The sequence below is a fragment of the Nothobranchius furzeri genome, chromosome 11 (assembly GCF_043380555.1).
Source record: "Nothobranchius furzeri strain GRZ-AD chromosome 11, NfurGRZ-RIMD1, whole genome shotgun sequence".
Classification (NCBI taxonomy): domain Eukaryota; kingdom Metazoa; phylum Chordata; class Actinopteri; order Cyprinodontiformes; family Nothobranchiidae; genus Nothobranchius; species Nothobranchius furzeri.
Genome location: NC_091751.1, coordinates 33,051,377 through 33,070,263, shown reverse-complemented (window position 1 = coordinate 33,070,263; position 18,887 = coordinate 33,051,377). Strand labels below are relative to the sequence as shown.

The following is an 18,887-nucleotide window of genomic DNA, read 5'->3' as shown; positions in this document are numbered from 1 at the left end:
GCAGATAAAACACCATGTGTACCCAAAGGATTTGCCTTTAACGACTGAAGAAGTGCCTGGTAAGCAACAGCCCTCCTTAGAATACAGATCAGAAGCAGTTTAAGAGTTTATAATTCACTGTTGCTCCTCCAACACAGTAAAATCTTCCTGTAGATGTCGGTGCTGGTTCTGCTATTTATTGAACTTGCAGTTTGGTTAGAAGTTGTGAACATTCCAGCTCTCTGTAGTACATCTTCTGTTAAACGTTCCTAAGTCCTGGTCACAAATGAGGAGTGGCAGCTTCTGCCAGCCTGGAGCCATCGGGCTCGACTTTATGTGAAACATGATGGATTATATGAAAACTATATGCTGTATGAGCATGGGTTTGTCCCTACAGTCATCATCAGGAACCTCCCATCCAAACTCCAGACATGAGGAAGTTTCTACCATCCCAGCAGAATATCCACAGGAGACTGTTGTTCCACAGACTGTTGCTGTGAGCAGCAGCTGTCCTCAGCAGGATGAATCAGTTAAAGATTCAATTTGTATTACTGACATTATAATTTAGGGCTAAAGGCTGCAGCTGGGTATGTAACTATGAGCTGAACCAGTTCATTTGAACTGTGTCAAATTAACTTTGAACTAGTTCATATATAAATGGCGGTGCTCGTCTCTGTGTGTCTGCAGGTTTACTGGACCCAACCTTCCCTCACCCATCATCAGCAGCAAGAACTGGCTTCGTCTTCACTTCACATCTGATGGCAACAACAGGATGAGAGGTTTCGGTGCACAGTACCAGGGTAAGAGCAGTCCGTGTTCATGTCAGTTCGTTTCCACTGGACTACAGATGAGAAAACGAAGTTTTGTTAGAGTTGCTTTACTCAGCCTTTCAGCTTTGGTACTTTTCTACACTTCCCCTAAATAAAAAGTGCTGTACACACAAATCAGTGGGCTGCAGTTGCATTAATGAACAGACACACAGCAGTTGATTTGGCTTTTGATTAGCTGTTCATTAGAATCCAAAAGATCTCCTTATTGAATTAAAGCACTGTCTAGACTGAACTCCTCCTGCAGTAATTGGCTACAGCTCAGAGTCCTTTTCCCACAAATGAGAGAAAGACTGTGACTGATTATGTGTCAATATGTGCAATTGTTCCCATCTGGTGCTATTCTGTCCACCACATGTTTACATGGAAGTATGATGAAAAGTTAGAGGGAAAACAAATCCCATTTTCCTCATTTTAACCCTTTAAAGTCAGATGTTCATGTCATGTTTAATAGATAAATGCCTACGTTTGTTAGACCTCTACCTCTTTTATTTATTTAAAAAAAAATTTTACCGTGTCCTGTCTGGCTGTGAAGCAAACAGAATTGATGTCTGAATGCTGGTAACAAGCCTTACAGATTTACTCTCAGGTGGAGCATCAAAGCGTCTGCTTTTAATGTCACGCCTGATACTTAAAATTTTATTGTTATTGTTTTTGAATGCTTTGTAATTCTGACCAGACACGGAGTCAGAGGTGAAAGAGAAATGAAAAGACAAAAGGTGTGTGTGTGTGTGGGGGGGGGGGGGGGGGGGGGGGTGGGGGGGTCCACAAAAATAAACAATAATGAACAAGAGTCTGCTTCTAGACCTGCAGAAAAAGACAAAAAGAAAGCAAAAGAACAAAAAAAAGGGACACAACAACAATACAACAAGATCTAGCTATCACTGCGTCAACTTGATGAAGAAATATATAATCAACATTGTTTAACTGAAGAATCGCACGATAATAAATCACAGTGCCCACCAAATATTGATGACCCTCCATTCTTTCATATTTTTTTCTCTGTACTCTCCGAACACTTGGACTGTCCACTTATAGGTGGTGATTTTAATTTTTGGATGAATTCCTTAACAGACAGGCTCAGTACAGCTGGGACTCAGCGCAATTGGCAATCCACTAACATAGTTAAACAGTGCATGAGTGAATATGGGCTTTGTGATGCATGGCGATCTCTTCATCCTAACCGTAGAGAGTGTAGCGTAATGGTTGTTGGCTCTTTTATGAAAGATGAACCATTCTACATAATAATCTGGAATATTAATTTTTACAAATTAATAACCAAATGTTATAGAGATAAGAAGACTCAAAGGTTGTTTTCATTGATAAACTGACGATCATATCCGTTTGTCTGTATTTCAGTTCAATGAAAAGACAAGTTTAAATTTTAAGAGTTTTAATTCTTAAATTTAAACTAACGATTTGAAATGACAATCATAGGCAACACAATCAACATTGGCAACCTTGTTGGACAATCTTTTACAGTTGATATTTTAAGCTTGCTCAAATAGACCTTGTGTTGGATGTGCTAAGATTTGAGGATGATGGAATTATGAATGCGTGCATGTGTCTGAGATTGCTTCAGGGAGAGAAAAGGTGTCTGAGTGGAAAAATTATGTTTTGCAATTAAACTTTAGTTCTCATTAGAAAACAGCATCAGAACGCTATCTCGTGTTCTGCCTCACCGACTTAGGACCCTCTTTAGATCCGGACCTCACAGGAGGATGTGTTCTCCAGATGACACCTTGGCTGACAGAGAAGACGAAGGTGTGCTGACGGTCCAGTCCAGATTTGCCCTTGGTACACATTGTTGAAGCGTTTCGGCAGACGCGCTTTCTCAAGTTTAAGTTAACTCAGAAACCAAAAGACTCTGGGACGAGTCTGCGTAAGCTGGTTGCATTTCAGCTATTCTGTCTGGCTTGACAGAAATAGCATGGAGGGAGAAAAGGAGCCTGCCGGGCTCCTTTCCCCGTGGCGTTCGTTCCGCACACCTGCTCTCATCCGATCTTACTCATGAACCGACTCATTACCAAAACCACTTCTCTTACCAAAGCAAACTTGTGTGTCAGAGCAAATGTGTTTTGAGTTACTGTGGAAAAGGACCTGTGTGAGCGGGTGTGAAGGTCATCGCTAAACATCTTCAAAAACATTATTTAATTAAGTATACTGATTCATTATAGTTCATTATGATTACCTAAAGCCTAATAATCATTCATTTGATTAAAATACATTTATAATGAGTAAAGTGATCAAATGATTATTTAACATTAATAAACAAAGAAAGTTTAAGACTCTGTTTTATTATGACTAGACTGAGTGAAGTCCTTCTTCTGGAGATGCAGGTGTTCTCGATGTTGTGGAGTCCTTCAGACTTGCTGGCGGCTTAGGTCTTAATCTGTGGGTGAAGGTGCTGCGTGACCCAGCTTTGACCCAGCCGGGCAAATACGACTTTTGGCACAGAAACCCATACTTCCTCACGTTACAAGAGTATACTTTTTTCTCACACGTCCATCACTGTCATTCACGTTTGGATTATTTTCTAGTCAGCAGCTCATTGGTGGCTGACATTTCAGACACTGAGATACACCCCATAGTTGTCAGCGACCATGCTCCGGTTTCTTTAACTCTGGTAAACAAGAAGACAATCCCACCAAGCAAAAACTGGAGGTTTAATACATCACTGCTCAAAGACGAAGGTTTTATAGAATTTTTTAAAAAAGGAGTGGGCTTTATATTTAGAACATAATGACCTGCCTGGAACATCAGCATCTGTTCTCTGGGAGGCAGGAAAGGCAGTGATGAGAGGTAAAATAATCTCTTTCTCATCACATAAGACCGTCACCTCTTTAACACGAGTACTACGTTCCTCAAACCTCTGCTGCATCCACGGTCGGGTCATCCCAAAGACTGAAGACTGGGACACAATGTCTTCCTGCGTCACACTCTGCTTTGAGGAGTTAGATTGGGGGGGGGGGGGGGGGGGGGTTAAACCACCAAACAGCCACCTGTTGGGTCAGATGCATAGATGTCCTCTCACCAGGGTGTGAAGTAAAAGGACATCCTGTGGTACAATGTGCATACTGCAACCACTTTAAACAACTGTGAAGCTTAATGCCTCTCCGTCAATGTTGGCGTTGCAGTATTAGCTTGCAGGAGACATCCCCCCCCCCCCCCCACACACACACACACACACACACTCACTGATGGTAAACAGCAGTTACGTTTCTCATTCCTTTGTTTTTAAAAGAGAAAATGGACAGTCCAGCAGCCAGCTGGACATGAAACATGTTTCAGTAAAACCTTCCTTCCTACATGACTGAAACAGACTTTGGGGATTTTCTCCCAGTAAAAATTGCACTATGTTCTTACATACTGCACCTATAATGGGACTTTACATTGAATGTTGTGCAAGTCCCTATCTTTGCAGACATCCCAACAGAATCCTCTTTGCTGTATACATCAAATTTTATTTTTCATCCATTTACCTTTCGGGGGTTAGGGGTGACCTCTGAGAAGGGATGAGCCGTGAAAAAAGGATTAGTGTGTCTACAGAAATGGTCATCTCTGAGGATATTTCCTCCAGCCGTCCTCTGACCAGTTAAAGGGTGGAGAGAGAATTAAAACCATGGGGAACTGAAAAAAGATTTAAGCCAGTTTGTGGGTTTGTAGGTTTGGTTATATAGAAAAGTGTTTAAAGAAGGTTTCTTCTCATATTTGTCAGGTTAAAAACATGAACAGAAATGTGTGGAAATCTTGATACGTTATTAAAGTTCCAACTTATTGAAGCACTTAAGTTGAACATCTGCGAGATTCTTATTTTAGACAGACTTGCTGATGCTCAGTGATGATAGATTATTTTTGTTTTTCAGTGAGCTGCATCCTGAGGGGGAACATCCAAAATGAGATCCGTGTCAGTATAGTTTAATGCTCCCTGAACACCTTAACAGGCGAGAGATGGTCATACATGAACGTCTCTGGATTCAGGACAACCTGTCTGAAAGTAGAAGACAAGTGTGTAACATGTGTATCAACGTCTGTCAGCCACACACCTAAAACATGCAGTTGACCCGAATGCAACTAGTTTAATCAATTATTTCATTTGTTTACAAAGTAAAACATGAACATTTAAGATGAATAAAACCCACTAATCAGTTTTTGAAATAAACCAATTAAAAAATACATCTAAAGGATTAAATCAAGGCAGCTTTATTTGTGCAGCACATTTCATACAAAGTCAATGTTCTTTCCAGGATAAAGAACAGGAAACATTAACTCACTCACTGCCAGCCGTTTCCTGATCACTAACGAACTTCGCTGCCAGCGTTTCTCACCTTTTTTACTGTTTTTTTAAGAGTCACAGAGCGTTGCGCGCTAGGATGATGTCGACGTCAAAACAACCAAAACAAAGCAGAGACTCAACTCTTACATCAGGAAAAATCCGCGTGTTTCGAGCGGTATCTGTTCTTTCATAATCCGTTGTCGAATTGTGATCGGCAGACGCTTTTCCGGTTCGCGCCTCACCTTTTTTTACAGGAACGGCCCAAAACAATCTCCTAACACATGGATGTTCTGCTTCCTGATCACGTGAAGTGTGACGTATGCGGATGAAGATCAGCTTCAGGGCTGAGATGTTTGTTCTCTCAGCGCGGGGGCTCGTTCCGATGCTCAAACAGTAAAAAAAATGTTTCATTAGTCGTCATTGGCAGTGAGCGGTTGGATCTAGAATTGACGATTTAGTCGTCAATTGCAGTGAATGAGTTAACGTCAACATGGCAGCATAAGACAGCAGATTATAAACTCTCATTTAAAATACACAAAACTAGATGTAAGAGATCTAACAAAAGGGCAAAGTTAAAGGGTGTGCAGTAACAGTGCAGAAGGTGCAGTATTAGTAACATTCATTCACAGTTTTCATTTATGATTTAAATGTTACTAAAGTTTGGACACTTTTGAGATACAGAGGAAGCTGATTCATCTGTGAGCAGCATAGTTGCTAGTAAAAGCAGCTTCACCCTGTTCGGTTCTGACCCGAGGTTCTACCAGCTGACTGGTTCCTAAGGTTCTCAGAGCTCTGTTGGGCGTAGATACCTGAAGGAGATCCAACATATATTCTCACCCCATGGCATTTTGGCATTTATAATTCAGTAGAAGTACTTTAAAACTGATTCTGTAGTTTACTGGTAACCAATGTAGAGATTTAAGAACAGGAGTGGTGTGCTCGGTTCTCTTGGTTCTTGTTAAGACTCTAGCAGCAGCATTCTGAATAGTTGCTGCAGCTTTTTAGGGAAGACCAGTCCAAAGACCATTGCAATAGTCCAGCCTGCTGTAGAAGGACACATGAATGAGTTTCTCTAGGTCTTGTCTGGACATCAGACCTCTGAGTCGTGCTATTTGATGAAGATGATAAAACGCTGATCTAGTTATGGCTTTAATGTGACCAGTAAAGATCAGGTCTGAATCAATGATGACACCAAGATTTCTAACCTGGTTCTTTATTCCTCTGGAGCCAAGCTGAATGATAACCTCTATACTATTTTTGTTATTCCAAAGACAAGAACGTCAGTCTGTCTTTATTTAACTGGAGGAAGTTTGACCGCATCAAGTCATTAATTTGCTTAAAACACTGACAGAGTGAGTCTAGGGTACCGTAGTCACTAAAGCCCTTTTCATATTCTAGAATATGTGTGGACAATTCAATCTGGTTTATAACTGGAACTGTGTTGTCAGACACACCACTTTTGTACCGGAACTTGTCCTTTCAGCTGTCTTCACACAGCAGGGAAAAGTTCCAGATGTCTGACGGGGTGGGGGGGTCGGACATATGTTAAGCATAATTCTGCGCACACGAAGATGCATAAGAGACCTGGATGATGAAGCTCAATGGTTAAAGGAATCACTGAAGCGGTGTGAAGCCCTCCGTCGCGCGTCTAGACGGTACCGCAGGAGGCGAGCTGCCATGGTTCGCCGCATACTACAGCAGCGGGCTATCTAGGTGCGCACAGCGTCCCCCTGTCCCCTCCTCCTCCCCCTCCTCCCTGTCCGGAACTCAACCTCACCAGTCTGAAGCAGCCACCTTGTCCGTAACAAGTCCGGACTTGTTACTAGGGGCGTCGTCCGGTTAAATTACAGAAAATGTTATCCGGATGTTTGTATTCAGACACAAAGGTCTTACGGACAGAGTCCAGAACATTTCCGTTTTTCATGGCCTGTCTGAAGGGGGCTTAGGTGATAGAGCTAGGCAGATCAAATTCCGGAACTGCGCTGCTCTGGGTGGCTGCATGTTGGAGTAACTCTGTTGACTATATGTAAGTTTTGCCTTTTTTTTTTTTTTTACATTTTTTCTTCTAGTTTCTCAAGAAAAATTGTATTTTTATGGACATTTAACTTTTCTGTTTCTGGTGCTGTGAATCTTACAGGATTTTTACTACTATTTTTTCACTCTTTCACTTTTTGAGCATTTGTTATGATGTGTAACCATGGCAACAAGCTTGTTTATAATCGGGAGCAGCTGATTAACATTGGAAAGGCTGAAATAATACCTCAACTGAAGCCACAAATGAGCTAAAACGCAAGACGCGTGGGTGCAGAGCAGGAGCAAAACGGAGACAGAGAAAGAGGAAATTCAGACCATCCCTTCCATTGATCATAATGGGCAATGTGAGATCACTGGCCAACAAGATGGATGAACTCCAAGCCCTTTCAAGGACTCAGCCAGAGTATCGGCAGTGTAGTGTTATGTGTTTCACTGAGACGTGGCTGCAGGACCATATCCCCGATTCCAGCGTCTCTCTGCCAGGATTCCTCACTGTATGAGCAGACAGAGATCTGAAGAGGAGCGGGAAAAGAAAAGGAGGTGGAGTGGCAATATTTGTCAACAACAGATGGTGCCATCCAGGTCATGTGTCAGTGAAATGTCATCTCTGCAGCCCAGATGTTGAACTCTTGGCAGTGTGTTGTCGCCCATATTATTTGTCAAGAGAGTTCATCAGTGTTGTCTTGGCAACCATTTATATTCCACCTTCAGCCATTGATAAAAATGCATGTGATGCCATCAGTTCCATTGTCGCTAAGTTACAAACCCAGCACCCCAAAGCACTTGTGGCTATATCTGGTGATTTTAATCATGCCTCTCTCTCTGCTACACTTCCAACATTTCATCAGTTTGTCAGCTGCTCCACCAGAGATAACAAGACATTGGATTTGTGTTATGCAAATGTAAATAATGCATACATGTCCACAACTAGACCTTCTCTAAGACAATCAGATCACAATCTTGTTCTTCTCTGCTCAGAATACAAACCACTTGTTCAGAGGCAACCTGTGACAAGAAGAACTGTGAGAAAATGGTCACAGGACACTGAAGAAGCCCTGCAGGGTTGTTTTGAGACCACAGATTGGATGACTCTCTGCCAAGGATATGAAGAGGACATCAATGCCATGACTGGATGTGTCATTGACTATATAAACTTCTGTGTGGACAACATCATACCCACCAGAACAGGGAGATGCTTCGCTAATAACTAGGGATGAGCGAGTACACCACTATCTGGAGCTGTATCTGTATCTGTTCAACCAACTAAATTATCTGTATCTGTATCTGTACTCGGAATGGGTGTGGCATAACCGGAAGTGGGCGTGGTTTAACCAGAAGTGGGTGTGGTTTACATCAATACATTATTTTAAGTCTGAAATTGATATGGAATGATCAGAAGTTGATATGTGTGTGGTTTATTTGAAAACTATTTACAGAGCAGCCTCAGAATTGAGAATAAATATTTTTGATCACAATAGTAAAGAAACTATTACAGCACAAGTGTTTCAATAAAATCAGAACACTAATATTTAAGTGCATGGATTAATATATCTGAACTCATGCAGTAGGAACTAGGAAATATGAAATGCTAGAACCAAACACAACTTTATATATATATATATATATATATATATATATATATATATATATATATATATATATATATATATATATATATATATATACATATACATATATATATATATATTTTTTTTTGTGGATTTTTTTCTTAACGTTCATGGCATTTTGCCCCACACTAAGTTAAACAAAACAATGTTGATTAAGGTGTGTGTGTCTGAGAGAGATAGAGAGGGTGAGAGGGAGAGAGATGGAGTTAAAAAAATAAAAAACCCGACCGGAGCGGAGGTAGTGAGTTAATGCAGCACGTCAGCTCTGTCTTGTCAAATGCACCATGTACAGTAAGTTACGAAAAAAGTAACTTTAAATATTCAACTGAAAAAGGGGCAAGCTGAAGAAAACCTAGGGAAAACTGAAGAAACGTGAGCAACAGTGAAGCAAGCACAGCAAGATCCGTTACTGTCTGTGTGTGTGCGTGGATGAGCCGGGCAGACTGTGAAGACAGTCAGTTACCCAATGAGGATTTTCCTTCAGCACGATTACAGATATTTCCGAGGTTTACTCGTTTCATGCTCGTATTCGTCAAAAATGCTTTATCCGTACCGGATACTCGTTTCAGACATCCCTACTCATAACAAACCTTGGATCACCAGTGAACTGAAGAATCAGCTAAATGAGAAAAAAGAGCCTTCAAGGAGGGAGATAGGGAATTATTGAGGAGTATACAGAATCAACTGAAGATCAAGATCAGAGACAGCAAGGAGGCATACAGAAGGAAGCTGGAGAACAAACTAGAGAGGAACAATATCAGAGATGTCTGGTCAGGGATGAAGAAGATCACCGGCTTCAAGCAGAGGAAGGATTGCACAGATGGCAGCCTGGATACAGCCAATGAACTGAACAAGTTCTTCAATAGGTTCAGTTCAGGAACAAACCCAGCATCCTCCTCGCCTGTCCCCAGCCAATCATACATCCCATCCTCCTCTGATCCAACATTTTCCTGTCACACGCCAGCTCTTTTGTCCTCTAACGCAGTCATGGACTCTTCTGGTTCTATAAATCTGTCTTCAACCAAGTCAGGAGATGCTGCTGCCCCATTTACCTCCCCCTCCCACCTATCAGTCTCTAGAAGTCAGGTGAAGAGGCAGCTAGAGAGACTGAACAGGAACAAGGCTGCAGGTCCAGATGGTGTCAGCTCCAGGGTACTGAAGGCCTGTGCAGAGCAGCTCTGTGGGATTCTGCAGCACCTCTTCAACCTCAGCCTGGCCCAGGAGAAGGTTCCAGTCCTGAAGAAGACATCCTGCCTTGTTCCAGTTCCAAAGAAAACTCGCCCATCAGTCAATGACGACTTCAGACCGGTTGCCCTGACATCCCACATCATGAAGGTCCTGGAGAGACTCCTGTTGGTCCACCTGAATAAGCAAACTAGAACATATCAGGACCCGCTGCAGTTTGCTTATAGCCATGGAGTTGGAGTTGAAGATGCCATCATCCAGCTGCTTCAACCAACCCACTGTCATCTGGACAAAGTAGGCAGCACTGTGAGGGTCATGTTCTTTGATTTCTCCAGTGCATTTAACACAATCCAGCCTGATGTACTTTGCCAGAAACTCCAGAAGACACAGGTGGAGGCCTCAACTATCGCCTGAATTAAAGACTACCTGACAAGCAGACCACAGTTTGTGAGGCTGAAGAACTGCACATCAAACCAGGCAATGAGTAACATTGGAGCACCACAGGGGACTGTACTCTCACCATTCCTTTTCACCCTGTACACCTCAGACTTCCAGTACAAATCAGAGACCTGTCATCTACAGAAATACTCAGATGACTCTGCAGTTGTCGGGTGTACCAAAGATGGACAGGAAGCTGAGTACAGAGAGCTGGTGGAGCGCTTTGTGGCATGGTGTGGAAACAATCATCTGACCTTGAATGTGAACAAAATAAAGGAGAAGATTTTAGACTTCAGAAGAAACAGGGTGTAGTCAAACACTGTTTCCATCATGGGAGAAGAAGTGGAGATGGTTGAGGAATACAAATACCTTGGAGTTCACCTGGACAACAGACTGGACTGGAGAAAGAACAGCGAAGTCATTTACAAGAAGGGACACAGCACACTGCACTTCTTGGGGATGCTTAGGTCCTTCAATGTCTGTAGCAAGATGCTGCAGATCTTCTACAAGTCTGTTGTTGAGAGTGTAATCTCTTCAGCCATCGTCTGTTGGGGTAGTAGCATCAGAAGCAGGGACCTGAAAAGGCTCAACAGCCTAATAAAAAAGGCTGAATCTGTTCTGGGACGACTGTGGAACCACTGTAGGAGATAATGCAAAGAATGATTCTCCAGAGAATCAAGAAAATTATGGACAACCTTGAGCATTCTCTTCACAAGACTGTCTGACAACAGAAGAGTGTCTTCAGTCAGAGGCTTCTTCAGTTTCGCTGCAACACTGACCACCACTGGAGATCCTTCCTGCCAACAGCCATTGAAATATACAATGACTCTTAGATAACTTGATTATTCTCTTTATTCTGAGCTACCACAGCAATCAATTTCACTCTGGGATTAATAAAGTATTTTTGAATTGAAATGAATTGAATTGAATCTGGGAGTCATCTGCATAACTATAATAGGTTAATGTTGTTGTTGTATGACCTGACCCGGGGGGAACATGTAGAGATTGAAAAGCAAAAATAGAGCCTTGGGGGACCCCACATGTCATGGCAGGTCTCATCCCTCATCCAGTCCCAACAATAGAGACATCCCCCCCCCCCCCCCCCCCCCCACACACACACACACACCAGAGCTATCACCTTCACTGTGGAACGCACCCTCCTCCTCACCTCCACCCAGGAGGTCCTCACATCACATACCTCCACCACAACCTTACACATTCTCCTGCCACTCTGACGCACTGTGCTGTAGAGCTGGCCCCAGTGTTTACGGGCATCTTCAGCTCCTCACTAGAGGCATCCAGTGCCTTACCTTGCATGCCTTACCTTGCATTGAGCAGCAACGAAGTGACAACTGGTCTAATAAAAAAAACATGAATAGTTTATTTACTGAAATGGTGTATGCCTTGGCAAACCATTGGGGATGGACTTGATGAATAAAAATTAACTTAAATAATTAGAGGCTTTGTAATTAATTAATCAAAATTAATCACATTTTAATTGTTGAGGAAAATGAGCCCTCAAAGAAATGTTTAAAAAAGATATATATAATAATTAGAAAATGTATATATTAAATAATAAAAAGAATCAAATATTAGACAGGGATATTATTACTCTATATTGAAGCTCTTTTAATTGATAAAAAATGCATTTTATTTATTCAAATGTCACTTTGTGATATGAAACAAAACTCAAATCAACTAAAATGTGTAACTGCAAATAGAAAACACCTGCAAAGGGTTCCTGAGCCTTTAACCGGCGCTCCCATTTGCATATATGTGTTCAAATGCTTGTAAAACTGAAACTATATGAGATAGAACAAAACTTTTTTGGGCATATTAAACCAGAGGAATTACACTTATATCTCACACACTAAACATGTCCCAGAGCGCTGCGTATTTCCGCTAATGAGTTTGCAAAAAACTACCAAAATGCGCAAATTAGAAAAGCGTTTTCATTCAGACACAGACGCTGTGTTGTTCTGGTCTGCAGCTCACAGGGCTTCACATGCTAGAATAAACGTCATCACGTTGTAAACTTGATCTGTCACATGATTATCACTCACCCAATCACCTGCTTTGGCGTAATTTTCTCGCGAATTGTAGTACTTAGTCCCAGTCTTTTGGAATTTTCTTGTGCTTTTTTGCAATAATGCGTTTAGACAAACACATCCTACACACATCAAACACTCACTACAAACTCTCAACACACACACACACCACTATGAATGTTTTGATGACTCACAAACCCGCCAAACGGTATATCCTCCATCCTCGAAGCAGTTGATGCCATTTCAGCATCGGAGGCTGTTTAAGTTTCAGTTTCCTCACGTATATATTCATGCAGTATTCTTTATTATTGTTTTTATTATTAGTGAGAGAAAAGGAAAACTATATACTACTGAAAATTTAGCTACAAATATTCTACATTATTATGTTAGACTTGTAACGGAATGAAATGACTGTTTTCCACCTAAAAGTAATTTCCCCCCTCTCCTCAGCAAGAACTAATCTGCATGAGATATTGCTCAAGGTCTCGTGCATTTGCTTCTAAACTGTTTCCTTTCCAGCCCAAGAGAAGAATGAAGACAAAGGACTCTTTCTTTTTAATAAATCAAAGAACTCTATTTTTAGTAAGCTAATCAAACAAAGTGTTAGTCAATAATAAAATGTGAACCAGTTTGTGAAATGAAAATAATAATTACTTGATATTATAATCCTACAGTATATAATAAGTAATATAACTTTAAATGTTTCCACTAGAGACTGATTACACGTAGCGTTAAGACACAGGACACATTGCTTTTACTGATCCAATCAGAATCGTGCAGATCTGACGGAGGCGTGGTTTTGGTGGTGCTTGGTAAATCTGTCCCTTTTTGATTTGACCGTAAATCAAAGCATCCAAATTATAAAACTATGCCCACGTCATCTAACTCCAGTTCAAAGCTTTCTAGAGAAGTTGTCGGAGTGGCCAATCCGTAACTTTCCTCTTCAGCCGAAAGAACCAACGACAAGCTGGATAAGTTCTGTTGCTGTTCCACCTGCTGCAACGGTTCCTTTCAGAATAAAAGCTGAACCATCACGACCCCGTTTTGGGTCTTGTTAGATGCCAATAAACTGTCATGACCCAGAAGTATCTCAAAGACTGGTCTGGTCGACGGCCGCGGCTTTGCTACAAGCTTCGGCTCCAGAAAGGTCCAAGCTGGACTTCTACACCTCCTGATCTAGACGGGGACTTCCGCCAAGGGTACTTAGACCGACAGAATGGCGTCTCAATGTGTGTTATGAATCTCCAAATCAAAGCTTAGCACGAAAACATCATCTTCACTCCCATCAGAACTAATCGTTTCTCCGGATTTGCTGATTCTGAGCAACATTCCACACTACACCATTCTCCATCTCACTTCACCTTAGTTACACCATACATTTAGTGTTTAAATTTAGTCTAGTTTTAATTTGTTTAGTAATAAATATTTAAACTTTTAAAACTTGACTCTCTTTCTTTAGTCTCTGAGTTAATACGAAGTGGTTACATAATCCCTGCAATAAAAAGTTCCAATATTCTCGTTAAAAGTACCCAAAGATCCATAAGATTGATTTCATATTCTCTATGGAATCTCATGTCTTATGGTTCATTAAATAATATGTAAATTTAATCGTTACAGACTCCTGCTGATTATTATTATTTATGTTTTTGTTACAGATTATGTAAATGAGTATATCTCAGAAACTAATTTATGGAAGCACTTCAAATGGTTAGGGTTGTTTGAAAGGATTGTGTGAAACTGTTTTTTCATTGACCATTTTGAGGGATAAAGGTGTGGCCTTTCTGTATAATGAAAAATATGTGTTAAAACTAAAAACTATTTTCAATTTCTGTATACAGTAGATAATTGCATTTTTAAGTCAAATATTATGTTGCTATGAGATTTTACATTTATATAATTGAAATTTAGAATGTAAGGGTTGTATTGATGTATAGAAAGTTGAAATACTCCAAAAAATGGCACCACAGCATGTAAAAATGTAAATATAAGTTCTTTAGAACTTGTTCTATGGCAGGTCTTAAAGGGTTAAATGGTTTCTCTGTCTTGTTTAAATACAGAAATAAATTGACTTTTGCACCAGATTCAAAATGTTTCCGTTTCACTTGTTTGTATAATTGGGTGTTTTTAGTAGCATTTTTAGTTCTCATAATGTAGTAAAAACATATGTATAAATAAAAATCTTCAAAAATGACAGCAGAACAGCACAAACATGATCTTGGACTTAAATTTACTAACTTTTAACACCAGAGCAGGCGTGACATATTCTGAGAATGATCAGGAACACTAACTGGTTCCAGTTGGATGACTGGAGGATGATGGGAAGATATAAGATCAGGATGAGGATTTAATGATCGGCTGCCAGAGCAGTGAACAGGTGAGCAGACCTTCCTTACATGGGAAGTCCCGCTGTCACGTCAAGAAGGGGACTGCTGCAGACCTGCAGATTCATGCCTGCAGCAGCGAATCTGGTGTGATCTCCAGCCGGAACACAACTTTCTCGTTACTCACTGCCCCTTTAGCTCCTGATCAGCTGATGACCACTTCAACACACCTCGTTGCTGAGTTATAGTAACGCACGCGATGTTTAGACAGTCACTCGTCTCAGAAACATATAATAAACTGACAGAAAGTAAAGTTTCTGGTGCCACCCGGCAGCATGTGCCATTTGTTTCTCAAATGTCCGCATCACAGAAACCGCAGTTTTCAGGAAGTTTGTTTTTACAAGTTAAAAAAAGAGGATGATGTGTTTTCCCAAACACTGCAGCAGTCCAAGCAAGGCAATTCCTTTAAAGTATTCCATTTTAGTAGCCGTTAGCACATTGTTGTGTGCGTCAGTGATATTCAGTCTACCAGGAAATCAATGACAAAGGTTCCGCCTTCCAAGTGCACGCATCATTGCCTTCTAATTAATCAATCGTCCTAAACGTGTAACCCCCCCCCCCCCCATCATGCTTTTCATCTAATCTTTTCTAAATTTCCTAAGAATGTTTTTATTCTCTTTATGAAAATTGGTAACTGACCCGCATTTGTATCGAGCCTGTGGGAGTCAGAGGACTTTCCATACCACACACACATTCACACACTGATGGTGATGAGCTACATTGTAGCCACAGCTGTACTGGGACACACTGACAGAGGTGAGGCCTTCATAGACAGGAACAACAGCAGAATTCCTTGGATCGATCCTGGATTCTCCGATGACTGGACAACCCACTCCCCCACCTGATCTAGCGTGCCCCCTCAGAAACACTGATCATAGCTAATAGCTCCAGAAGGTCCATCACAAAAGAAGAAAAATGTAGGTTTGTGCCATTGAAATAGAGGATATTTTTATTTCATTGATGGTTTTGTAGAATCAGCCTGATAAAGATTTAGTTTTAGGTCAGACTGGTTAATGTATTCCCACTTGGAACACGTGCAGGTGGTGCTTCCTGTTTCTGAAGAAAGGTACATTTTCTAAAGGAAAAAGAGACAAACCTGAAAAGCAGTGAGCCATTTGTGCTGCAGCTGTTCACGTGCTTTCACAGCAGCGAGTCATTGCACCATTGAGGAGGTAGAGTACCGTTTAGGAATCGTGTTTTAGAGTATTTCTGGGTTTAAAAGCACAGCAGTTCCCTTGAAACAAGCTCGTCAGTTCTGTTTCCTTTTCCAGCTCTAAAGACCTGTTAAATCCTCAAATGCAAAATGCAAATAAAGAGTTTATTAATTCTATGTTTAGTCTGGGATTGTATCCACTAATAACATGGCCAACTGGAATTGCAAGAACTAGCGCGACACTGATCGACAATATTTTTACAAATATTCTTGAAAATGATGTGTTAAGTGGTCCTACAATTACTGATATATCTGGTCATTTACCGGTTTTTACACTCGTACAACGGACAACTGTAATCACTCAAAGTCAATCTGTTGCTGTTACAAGGCTAAAAAGTCAAGAAGCAGTTAACTCATTTAAAACTGACTTAATGGAACAAAATTGGGATGAGGTTTATGTGGAAGATGTAAATATGGCTTATGAACATTTTTTAAATATTGTTACTACTCTTTATGAAAAAAAATGCCCATTGCTTTATAAGGTAAATAAGAATAAATATGCTGAAAAGCCGTGGATAACTAAGGGGATTCAGAAGGCTTGCAGGAAAAAAAAACTGTATAAAGACTTTTAAAAGAAAAGAATGGAGGAAGCAGAACAGAAATATAAGATATATAAGAATTAATTAATAAGTATTATGAGTTCTAGTAAAATAAATTATTATAGTAAATTATTGGAAGGAAATAAATCTAATATTAAAAACATGTGGCGTATATTAAATGATATAATAAAAAGGGTAGTGGCACTAATAGTTTTCCAAATAATTTTCTAACAAAAGATAATCAAAAAATTAATCAGTCTGAAGAAATAGCAAATTAATTAAATAAGTATTTTTACTGAAATTGGGCCAAATTTGGCAAAGGATATAGCAAATACTAATTTAGATGCTGATGTCATAAGTAAAATAACAAAATTAGATAAAACCATATTTATTCAAGGCACAAATGAAAATGAAGTTATAACAATTGATAATAAATTTAAAAGTAAAAAGTCAGCAGATTTACATGTATTTGATATGTCTGTTGTAAAATAAATCATTGAGATTATAGCCAACCCACTTACACATATTTGTAATCAGTCTCTCCAAACAGGAGGATTTCCTGAAAGGAGGAAGGTTGCAAAAGTCATTCCTATCTATAAGGCTGGAGACAAACATTACTTTTCTAATTATAGACCAATTTCTATTTTATCTCAATTCTCCAAAATACTAGAAACAATATTTCATAAAAGATTGTGTGACTTTATTGTGCATCATGCTATTCTTTGTGAATAGCAATATTGTTTTAGACGGGATCAGACATTTTCTCTGGCAATTGTTGATCTAGTGGAGAAAATATCTGATGCAATTGACAACAAACAATATGCTGTAGGGGCTTTTGATACAGTCAATCATAACTTATTACTCAAAAAATGTGTAGATATTGCATCAGGGGTGTGGCCTATTACTGGATTAAGAGTTATTTAGAGAACAGACTCCAACACGTCCACATTAACAACACTGATTCACAGCTACTGACGGTAACCACCGGTATCCCACAGGGGTCAGTGTTAGGTCCTTTGTTATTTATTCTTTATATTAATGACATATGTTTAGTTTCAAAATCACTACATTTCATATTATTTGCAGATCATACAAATGTTCTAAGTTTTGGGAAACATTTAATAACAATGGGCAAGGTTGGGAAAGAATAAAATGCATTAAAGTGTTGGTTTAACTTAAATAAATAACTTTAAACTTAAATAAAACTAAATTTATTATATTTACTAATAGAGCAATTACAGTGAATACACATTGAAAAATAAATAACAGAAATTGAAAGAGTGAGTGAAATAAAATTTCTTGGCATAACCATAGAAAAAGTTAAATGGGAAACCGCATATTGACTCAGTTAAAGCAAAGTTTTCTAAATCATTAGCAGTTCTTGAGAAAGTTAAAGAATTTTTAGATGAAATAGCTTTATATCTTTTGTACTGTTCCTTAATTCTGCCTTATTTCATGTATTGTGTTGAAGTGTGGGGAAACACCAACAAAACCTTAGAGGTGCACAATTTATGTAAAGTGATGAATAATTTGATGCCAAAACAAACTCGGGACCTGTTCCAGATCAGAGAGAGTGTTTATGATCTCAGAGGGTATAAAATGTTTAGAAAGCCTAAAGTAAGAACTAAAATGAAACAACTTTGTATTTCTTGTGTTGGGGTTGATGTGTGGAATAAATTAGACCAGGAGCAAAAAGATTGTTCAAAATTGTTCAAGTTTAAGGGTATGTTTAAACCAAATGTGATGAATTATTATGAATCAAGTCAATGAAAAAATATGCATAAAATATTAAAGGTTATTTTTTTATAAAGCAAGAACGGGGGTATTAATATAGTCTCATAAATTTCAACAATGGTGTATAAATTATGGTATTGTATGCTATTCTAAAATTTTGTTTAAATTTCAAATGGTTAGGGGGGTTAGGGTTATAAGCTTATGCTTCTGCCTGTACCCATTTTTGAATTGTATAAGTTGTGTGTTTACTTGTAAACCTTCAAATGTTTTTTTTATTATATTAAAGATTAAAGATAGTCAGAACAATCTGTGATTATGTAGATTTGTCTATTTTAATTGATTAATAAATGTATTTTCATTTGAAGTGGTGACTTATCTTTTATCCTCTGTAATTTTCACCAGGCTTAATTATTATAGATAAATAAATGTAGTTTCTCCTGATGCTATCGATTTTAATTCAAAGGAAATAGTCATGTCATAATCAGGTGATCCCGATCGTCCCTCTGTAGACGGAGAACCGAAGAAAATGCATCAAATAAAAATGTGAGCGTCATTATTAAAGTGAGTCCCGTTTCCGTGGCAGTCCAGTGGTTCAGCAGCCTGAA

General features: G+C 39.5%; 1 protein-coding gene across 1 annotated transcript in view; it reads left to right on the top strand.

The window, feature by feature from the left end:
• Positions 1-18,887, top strand: part of csmd2 (CUB and Sushi multiple domains 2) — a 338,433-nt gene that overhangs the window by 159,760 nt on the left and 159,786 nt on the right. Inside the window, exon 6 of the mRNA XM_070541492.1 lies at positions 667-779. Within this exon, the coding sequence (XP_070397593.1) occupies positions 667-779 (113 nt within the window). The remainder of the gene's footprint in view (positions 1-666; positions 780-18,887) is intronic.